General features: G+C 40.7%; 1 protein-coding gene across 1 annotated transcript in view; it reads right to left on the bottom strand.

Annotated features, from left to right (window-relative positions):
* Nucleotides 1–1,555: 1,555 nt before the first annotated feature.
* The window catches only part of bmal1a (basic helix-loop-helix ARNT like 1a), a 31,341-nt gene continuing 22,675 nt past the window's right edge, over nucleotides 1,556–10,221 (bottom strand). The window contains exons 13-20 of the mRNA XM_085780089.1: nucleotides 7,748–7,994; nucleotides 6,368–6,474; nucleotides 6,106–6,256; nucleotides 5,924–6,003; nucleotides 4,747–4,855; nucleotides 4,202–4,295; nucleotides 2,340–2,433; nucleotides 1,556–1,789 (exon numbers count right to left, since the gene is read on the bottom strand). Coding sequence (XP_085636215.1) covers nucleotides 1,632–1,789; nucleotides 2,340–2,433; nucleotides 4,202–4,295; nucleotides 4,747–4,855; nucleotides 5,924–6,003; nucleotides 6,106–6,256; nucleotides 6,368–6,474; nucleotides 7,748–7,994 — 1,040 coding nt within the window. The 3' untranslated portion in view covers nucleotides 1,556–1,631. The remainder of the gene's footprint in view (nucleotides 1,790–2,339; nucleotides 2,434–4,201; nucleotides 4,296–4,746; nucleotides 4,856–5,923; nucleotides 6,004–6,105; nucleotides 6,257–6,367; nucleotides 6,475–7,747; nucleotides 7,995–10,221) is intronic.

The following is a 10,221-nucleotide window of genomic DNA, read 5'->3' as shown; positions in this document are numbered from 1 at the left end:
TCAATTAAAACTGATTCCAGATCAGTTTTTTTCTGTTTCCATCAGCTCTGAGCTGTGGATGTTTGGTTTCCTCCACACAAACAACCGTTAGAAAAGCAACGGTTACCGATAGATCATTGTTTATCCACATGTGGCTCTTCTTATCATCAGAATTTAAACTGTTTGGTCAAATAGAGATTTAGAAAAATCCGGAAAAGTTGAATAAAGTTGAATTATTTCTCCTGAGAGCAGGAAGTCGGTCAGCTCAGTCTGGACCTGTGAACGTCTCTGTGTCGTGAATCGCTCGGCTGCAACGAGCAGAGCTTTTTACTTATTTGATCAGTTTTGGTTGAAATCAATAAATTATTGTGTTTTCAACTCAGGAAAGACACTGAATCTGTTCTTCTGGGAGAACAGAATGATAATATGATGATAATAATAATAATATTTCAGTCAATATGAACTTCAGAGCGGTTTGGAGAAAAGGTTGTTAACGTCCATGTGAGTTGAGGAAAACAGCAGCTTGGTGACTTCTCCAAAAGAGGACGTTGTGATTATTCAAATGAACTAAAATACACCTGCATGTGGGATTTCTGAGAGTCCAGACGACCTCCTCCTCCTCCTCCTCCTCCTCTTCTTCCTCCTCCTGCTGCTGCTGCTGCGTCTTCATCTCCCGTCGTTGGAGATGAGTGTTTTTTTAAAAAACAACGAACAGCCGGAGACTCAAACGCACAGTTTTGCACAGAGCTGTGGAGCGGAGCGGAGCGGCTGCTTCCGTCCGTCCGTCCGTCCGCGCTCCACCTGCGCCGCACTTCAACTTCAAGTGTCCTGCGGGAGTTTTTGTCCTGCTGTGTCGTCGTGGCGGCGGCGGTCGGTCGGTCGGTCGGTCGGTCGACGGCGGCTCTGGGTCGTCTGTCTGTGACTGGGCCCAGAACCACTGTTAGACAGAGATCAGTCCCTGTGAGCAGAACAACGTTAGCACCGCAGACCTACGTACAAAACAAAAAAAATAATAATACCAACAACTAACGACTCCGTTTGCTGGACTGTTTTTTCTTTTTTTTTCCTTAAAAGAGTAAATGGTCTGTCACCGTGGCAATGTTAGAGAAGCCCTCGTCTACAGAACAACCGACGCTGCAAACACACGATCATCTCAACTCGATTTCTGTTTCGTTAGTTTGTGTTTTTTAAATAATAAAAGGATCGTCCTTCCTTCCTTCCTTCCTTCCTTCCTGCCCCGATGAGACACAGGTCCACCTACAGGGAATGATGAGTCAAAGCAGTAGGAGTGAGATCTGAGCCATCCGGACTGAACCGCACTGAACAACATGAAGAAGATGAAGAAGATGATGAAGTAGTAGATGAAGTAGAAGAAGCAGCAGCGTCTCCTCCTGTGTGAGTGTCAGTTCCAAGCGGGTTCAGATGAGCGTCGTTTGCAGCGTCGTCGTCGTCGTCGTGTGCAGAGGGGCAGGAAACATGGCAGCCAGAGTCCGGCCGCAGACTGAACTCTCTCCGTCAGTGGCTCTGGTGCTAAGAGGAAGTCTCTCTCTCTCTCTCTCTCTGTCTGTTTTCTCTCTGTCCTTCTCTCTGTCCTTTTCTCTATGTGTCTCTCTCTCTCTCTCTCTCTCTCTGTGTGTGTGTTCGGAGCCTCCTCACAAAGGCCAGGGCAGGTCGCTGAAGTCCACGGGGCCGCCCAGGCCGGCGTCCGCCTCCAGCAGCGACATGATGACGGCCATGGCCGCCTCGTCGTTGCTGGGGCTGCTGGAGCCGGGCTCGTCCATGATGTCGATGCTCAGGTGGGAGTTGTCGCCTGAGCGGAGGAAAGAAGGAGAAGACGGTCAGAAAAACAACGAATACTGTAACACCAGGGTAAATACAGGAATCTTGAAGTTAATTCTAATACCTTTTTAAGACTTTTTCAATACCTTCTCAATATTTAGTTTGTGATAAAGACTATAGACCACTATGATACAACAGAATTCAAAATAGGCTAGGATAATAAATCAAAGGCCAAGTTTATCCAAAAAAAACCCCCAAAAAACATTGCTCCACTCTCAAAAAACAAAAACATGTACCAGTTCATCCTTGTTTTTTAATAAAATGAATAAATTCACACACTTTTACAATGTTTTTTTAGGACTCAAACTCTTGGACAGCTAATTCAGAAAAAATACCTTAAAAATGTAAGACTTTATAAAGCCGTGAAAAGACTTTTTAATACTTTTGAAGGGTCTTAATTTTCCCAAAATTGATTGATCACCTTTTAATACTTTTCAAGAACACAACAAACAAATAAACAAACAAAAACAAAAAGCAAATAGAAAATCTAATAACAAAGTGTGTTTGGTGTTTGGACTCACTCATGATGGACTGGTTGGAGTACGGGTAGCCGACAGAATCGGGGCCGGGGATGATCCCTGTGCTCGGCAGATCAGGTGTCCCTCCGTTCTGAATCTACCAGGTCACACACACACACACACACACACACACACACACACACAAAAACACACACATATATATCAGTTTACTGTGACAACAGATCAGTTTCAACCTGAACTGAAAATGTCAGTCTTTGATCATCTTTGTTTGTTGGACACAAAGGATCATGGGGGGGAAAAAAAACATCACAAACATATCCTCAACATCATTATTTTAATATTAATACTAATAAATACTTTATATATGTTATGTTATATATAATGTTGTTATGGATATTGATTTACAATTATTTCAATTATTATTATTATTATTATCTATTTTAAATTATAAACATAAATAAGACGGTATACGTTAATTGGTAAAAATATATACAGTATATATGTGTGAATTTGGGAAACAACAACAGTTGTTAATTGAAAGAAGATCTAAAATGCGATATTCAAATTGCAAGAGTTGCAATTTTTAATAAAGATAAAATAAATGTGTGATTGATGAGGCCAAAAAAACATATTCACCACACAATAAAGGGAACGTGCAGATCACATCATTGTTTTTATTTTTGTTTTTTTCTGAGAAATAGTGATTAAAACTTTTTAAAACACTAAAATCCTGAGTTATTTGATTTTATCTGTCAAAATAATGACAACATGATTGATTTATTTTTTGCAGTGTAATTAGAAAAATGGTTCAACTGAGGCTGCGAGGCCTTAAACCACTGATGCACTGAAGAAGAGACGAGTCACTGTTGTTGACCCAGTTTAAGACACAGATCAGTTTTATACGAAGATTCACGTCCTCAGACAAAGAAAATAAACTTTCAAAGCGTTGATTCTTTTCTTTTTTTTTATTTTACTGATAAAGAGAAACGTACAAATCCTCCGTTTCCTCTGAGACTTAATGATCATCCTGTTAACAAAGAGACTCTTTCACCGGTTTCATTCTTCACTCATGTGACCTGAATCGTCCTGTTTAGACTTTCTGTCTATTTTCCATCTGAAACTACAACTGCAGCAGAAACGTATTAACCTACTTATTAATGTAACACTTTGTAGAAGAAGCTTCGAGTCCATTTAATGATCTAAGTCTAAGAGTTTAAAATGACAAACCATCATCACTAATAACGTTTTACAGTGTTGAGTCATGTCCATTATGTTATGTTAAAATCTTCCCATTAATTATGTAGCATGTTTAAGCAACATTTAAAACTGAATTAGAGCTTTTGAAGTACAAATTCAGTTCTGGGACAAATGCAGGTGCAGCATGTAGCAAGTAAATGTACTGAGAAATGAGTCATTTTATAAGTTTATTCATCGTTTCCCCTTTAAATCTGGTCACGTCTGACACTGGCTCATCAGAAACTTAATTAAAAACGATAAAAGAGCTCAAACTGAACAGAATCTGAGGTAGAAGCAGAACTTTTTTTACCCACAATATGATCCAGACACGTCTTAAAAGTGCATAAAAATGTGCACTGTTTTAATGATAATATACGATTCTCTTTTGTCAATAAAATAAACATTTTTGGTAGTTTGGCACATAACTATAACCTTACTCTATTTAAAAACATGGGTTTGGCCATAAAATAAACAAATATTTGGTAGTATTACGTGTGTGTTGCATTCACCAGGCCATTGCCTTAATAAGAATGTATTCTTAGCAATTCTTGCCTAGTAAAATAAAGGTTTACTACTACATGGTCTGCTCTACGGTAGGAATTTCTTAATTATGGTTTGTGTATGGTGCTTTTTCTCATTATTTCCCTGCGCGTGTGTGTGTGTGTTACCTTTTTGCCCCCTGGGGAGCAGGTGTCAGGCGGAGGGGTGCTGGTGATGTTCAGAGGGCTGGAGCCACAGCTGGAGGGGGAGGAGCCTCGAATCCTGACGGAAACAGAGAAACAGATGGTTGTGATGACGACGTTATGTAAAAAAAAAAAAAAAATCCTCTTCATATTCAGATTCAACGTTTCAGACCTGAAACCTGAAACCTGAAACCTGAAAGCTGCTCTGAGTCACAGAGTTTCTACATCCAGACCCGAGGAGGACGAGTGACCTACATGCGTCACACGTTTTTTTTGCACATCGGTTTCTAAAAATTTGTCAGCGTTGCCATGACAATAGGAAGATATTATAATGTATTCGTGGACAGACACACAACCGGTGTAAATGTTTTGGCAGCACGGCGGCGATGTGAGTCACCAGTTTAGCCTGGATTCAGAAACTGTGAACACATCGTCCTACTTCACACTGCTCTTCTGCACCGTGTTGCCTTCACTGACCAGAATAAAGCATTGAACATGTTTGAAATACAGATGTTTTGGTCTCTTCTCACCTCTGGATCTCCATCACTTCTTCTGCGATCATGCGTCCGATCTTGCCGGCTCCTGCTCTCGTGCCGCCGGGAATGCCGGGCACCGTCTGCAGCGCCCGCCGCCCGCCACCTAAAACACATCACACAGCAGCCAATCAGGAGGAGAAGCAGGTTTTCATTCACGGTGAAGAATAAAAACTGATTCACAGCAGGAGACAGACGGACGGACGGACGGACGACTAGTGTGGTACTCGAGAGCGATTTCAAGGTCTCGGTCTCGGTCGAGCTGGATTCGGGGGTTTTCTCAAGACCGCAGCTGCAGTGACATCTAGTTTTTTACTTTATTTTTACCGCAAATGTCTCATATAATTAAATAGTTTTACAAACGTATCTGCTCGGTGTTATAAAATAACAACGCTACTTTTTTTCAGTAACGAATAATCAAAAAAGTTACTGTTTCCCCCGTTACAACGCCGTAACCGTTACTGACAATAAAATGCACCGTTACTTTATTCAAGAAGTCCCGTCACAAAATCATAATGAAGTCCTGTCACAAAATCATAATACACCCGTTAAAGGGTAGTACGCTATATAGACTTTTTTTTTTCAGTACATTAACTAGTCGGAAAAAAGCTGTTTATCTGGAACTAACCGACTTACTCAGTATTCCTCCACGCAGAGCCTTTTTGAGCATTTAGTTTTTTAAAAAGTAACGCAATAGCTCCTTTTCCTGGTAATTAGTTACTTTTATAATATAGTAATTCAGTTACTGCCTCACTTACTTTTGGGGGAAAGTAACTAGTAACTAAAACTAATCACTTTTTTAAAGTAACGAGCCCAACACTAGTTGCACCAGTGTCAACAGACGGAGGAGACTTCAGCAGGTTCTGTGCTGTTGTGTTATTCTGTTCAATCCAAACTTTGTTTCTATTAAATATGGTTTAGATTTTATATAAAATTATCTTTTATTAGACTTTTTAGCTGAGGAATAATGCAAATATCAAGCCACATTCATCTGCAGCACTGAGAGTTTGGTCTTGACTCGGTCTCGATCCCCTCAAAGTCTTAATCTTGACTCTGTCTCTCGGGTTAAGTGGTCTCGAGTCTCTCGACTACAACACTATGAACAACGGCGGCTGTCTCTTTCTTATTCCTGACATAAATCATCTAAACTTGAAGCGGGATGAAGACGATTTACCCTCTGAGGTGAGAACGCTGTCCATACTCTGTGGTGAGACGGCAGATTGAGGGTAGTCTGATCCTTCCATCATAGGACACCTGGGAAATAGAACGACACATTCCCAAGATTAAACGTCAATCAAAATAAATCACTCTCACAGGTGTGTGTGTGTATTGTGTGTGTGTGTTTGTGTTACTTACGAAACAACCGTGTTGGTGGAGACGATGTACTCCACCTCCTTGGTCCAGGGGTTCATGAAGCTAAACCATCGGCTCCTCAGCGTGATGAAGGAGCCGTCTTTGATCTTGAATTTGTAACAGTTGGTGTTGATCTTCTCTCTCATCTGCAGCACTGAGCACGAGAACGAAGAAAAGGGACACAATCGATAAGTAAAAAGAAAAAAAACACAACTCTGTGTTTCTTCCTGCAGGTGTGTGTGTGTGTGTGTGTGTGGACAGGTACCTTGTCTGTGACACTCTGCCAGGTGGTTGATGTCGTCCTGGTGGAAATACTCGTAGAAGGAGGTTCCCAGCAGCTCCTGGGGCAGGTAGGCGAGGATGGCTGTGGCTCTGCACACACACACAGACACACACACACAGGTTGTGTTTAGCTGCAATAAGTGGTCAATGTAATGATCCGCAGCAAAAACAAGTGCTGTTTCCTAAAGCCAGTTCTTATTAGACATTGTTTAATATCAATGAGTAACATTAGACATATAAACAGAATAACAAAAACACTTCAATATTTACATCACAATATCTATATGCACATATCCTTGTCTACTTATTTTTGCTGCAAAGGAAGTTCAACAAATATTCACTCTTTGGTAAAAACAGAACATATTTCTCATCACAGTAAACATGTGGAGCCATTAAAGCTCTGTATATAATGTCAGGACTCATTACTGGACTTTTTATTGCTTTGTATTTATTATTTAGTGTTCCTTATGCTTTTTTTTTTATTATTGCTGCAGTTCTGGACATTTCGCCATCATGGGACTAATAAAGTATTATCATCAGACAAACACCGGCCATTCAAAGTGTATTTGCTTTATATAAATAACATGCGATACACAAAATACTGTAGTAAAAAATACCAGAGTGTTATATTAATAAATTAATAATCATGAGATCTAAAACTAAAACTGGATCTGATCTGTTATTAGTTTCTGGTTCTCGGCAGAAACCCTACGCCGGCAGGCACAGATTAAAGTCATCGGTTAACTGAAGTGTCACAGATCTGAGCTGCTGCCTGGAAACACCTCGTCTCTTAGAAACTTAAATTAAGTCTGTGAGAATTAAAAGCAGAGACTGTGAAGCTATAAAATAAAACATTACAAATATACATCTGAGTAAAGAAAGAAAATTGAATCAATTCCTCAACACAGAAGAGATTATAAAATTACACTGAAGGTGTGAAATCTAAAAAAAAAACTAAAAAAAACTGTGAAGGAAGTTTTCTATGTTGAGATTAGATAGATAGATAGATAGATAGATAGATAGATAGATAGATAGATAGATAGATAGATAGATAGATAGATAGATAGATAGATAGATAGATAGATAGATAGATAGATAGATAGATAGATAGATAGATAGATAGATAGATAGATAGATAGATAGATAGATAGATAGATAGATAGATGATTTATTCGTCACATACAACAACACAAGATCACTGCAGTGAAATTACATGTGCAACACTCCGGTGACACACACTGTTACATACTGTTACATAATGTAACTAAATACACGCACTTAACAACAACAACAACAACATTAAGTTAAAGTTAAAGAAGCAGCTTGTTAAACACACACAGACACACAGAGTGCTGCGCCTCACCTCTGGTCGACGAAGACGAACTTGCCATCGATGGCGTGTCTGGAGACGTACTCGGTGGGCTTCACCCGGATGTCTGCCAGGCTGGGCTGGGGGAAGATGTGCGGGTGGAGGCGGCCGATGGCCACCAGGCAGCTCAGGTTGCAGCCCTCGTTGTCGGGCTCGTTGTCCTCGTCCAGGCCCATCTTGGTGGGAGGCCAGCTCTTCAGGTAGCCCGTGCTGTGGATGGTGCAGAAGCTCTTACGGTCCGCTGTGACGAGGGAAGGAGAGAGAGAGAGAGAGAGAGGAAGGGAGGGGGGAGTTAGAAATGATGATTGGCAGCAACTCAGCGGGTCGGCGGAAACGGCGTTACAGCTCAGCGGACTGAATCTGACAGGGATTGATTTATGTCATAACATGACATGACACATTTTTCTATTTTTGGGCAAAAACGAATTCATACATAATCTTTATATAACGTGTACAGTCACGGCCCAAAAATACCGGCACCTCTGCACTTCTTTTTTTACAGATAACGCCCCGATTTCTCGCCGGAAAATCACTTCAGCTACAAATGTTTTGGTTTTTAAAAGTGTATTTCTTTGGTTTGCAACGGAACGACACATGAAAACTGTGGGAAAAATAGTTGGCACCTTTTTAAAACTGAGAGAAATCACTGGATTTCAAGCATGTGATGCTCCTTTAACTCACCTGTGACAATTGACAGGGGCTGGCAATGTAGCAATCACATACATTGTTTGAGTTCTGTGTGTAAAATGTAAGATTTTTAATTTTTTTCCACAGTTTTTGTGTGTGTGGTTTCACTGCAAACCAAAGAAATACACTTCTGAACACCAAAACATTTGTAGTTGCAGTGTTATTCAGGGAAAAATTGGGGCACCATCTGAAAAAAAAGTGCATGGTCATGATTAAATAACCTCCTCTTCTCATCAACAGAAACAGGAAGTCAGGGCTAAATCAGCTAAATAACAATTAATTATTCAGTTATTGAACTGAATTTCATTTGGACGAAGGAGCTTTCAGTAGTTTTAGTGTCATTTCAACACCTGCAGACGTAGAGTTTAAAGGCTTCTCCGCACCGTGACCCTGAATGACGGCGCCTGAACACGTCACTGTAGCTGCCTTAAAAAAAAAAGAAAAAACTCTCTGAGAACCTGATGTAATCTGCAACAAAGAGCGAGTAAGAGTTCAGAAAGACATCCCAGCTGGCTTTTGTCGGCCATATTCAGGACAGAAGGGAGCGGAGAGGGGAGAGGGGAGAGGGGAGGGTGGGGGGCTCACTGGTCCTTAAAACTGGGGCTCTTTTATAACCGTGTCCACAGGGAAACATGTTGTGTGACTACAAACTGCTGCTTCTGCTGCCGTCGAGGACCTGAATATTTAATCTGCTGAATCCATCACTGCTGCTGCTGCTGCACATTCTGGCTCCAACGCTCTCACACTTGACCCGTTTTTTTGCTTTTGGTAAAAATGAAGTCCGACACCTTGTTTTTTTTGCACAGTGAGGAGTTTGTTGAACAGATGTGGACCACAGAAGTGAAACCTAATGAGACCTGGTTGTCGTAGTGTTAATATCAAACGCACCAACCAACCAACCCAACATCAGAGTACTGTAGATGTTTTGGTTTTCATCGTCAGTTCGATGCTAAGCTGCATCATGAACTGTGTTAGAGAAAAGGCAGCAAACTCAACAAGCAATCAGCGTAAGCGGATTAGATATGAATGCAAAAAACATGTGGTAACCATGGTAACGCCGCCCGGTGCACATCATCAGCACCTGAGCGTTGGGGATTTTATTTTCCCCAACCCCGTCTCTTATCAATCTGAGAAGAATCCTCCAACAACACCATGTGTTATAGCAAAAGCTTTTTATTTCCAGTTGTCTGCACCTTTATCTTCATTAGTATTATCAATAAGTCATCAATTATCAGATGTTTGAGACCAACGTCACACACAGTTGTCTTAAAACACACCTTTTGTTCTTAACCTTTGAGATGCTGACTTTTTCCTTTTGTTTTATTTGGTTTTACTGATCTCTTTTCTGTTTATGTTACTCATGTCTTTATTTATTCCTTTGCACAGCTTTTTGTCGTTTTTAAGTGCTTTATAAATAAAGTTGGTGCGGTACAATGTTATGCATTAAAATTTTACCGCATGCACTGATCATGAAGTGCTGTGTGATCTGTTACTCTCTCTATAATCCTTGCTTCAGCATCACAGATCATTGAGGCATCCGGCAGCTAAAAGGTTAACAGCATCGTCCCGACATCTTCCATTAATCTCTGGTATAAAGATGCCGCTCAAGTGTGAAGGTTCATTCAACATCTCTGTGTGCTGCGTTACTACTGTGTGTGAGAATTTGTGTGTCGACCTGGTTGGAACAACAAAGGTTACTGTAGGTAAAATCATTGACTTAAAGAGGCCAACTTCCTCGCTTGTGTAACTCAGGCACTCTCATGCTAACTCAGCTGTGATTC

Source organism: Trachurus japonicus, chromosome 6 (genome assembly GCF_045865225.1).
Source record: "Trachurus japonicus isolate A0001 chromosome 6, Traja_1.0".
Classification (NCBI taxonomy): Eukaryota; Metazoa; Chordata; class Actinopteri; order Carangiformes; family Carangidae; genus Trachurus; species Trachurus japonicus.
This window is presented reverse-complemented; position numbering and strand designations above follow the sequence as displayed.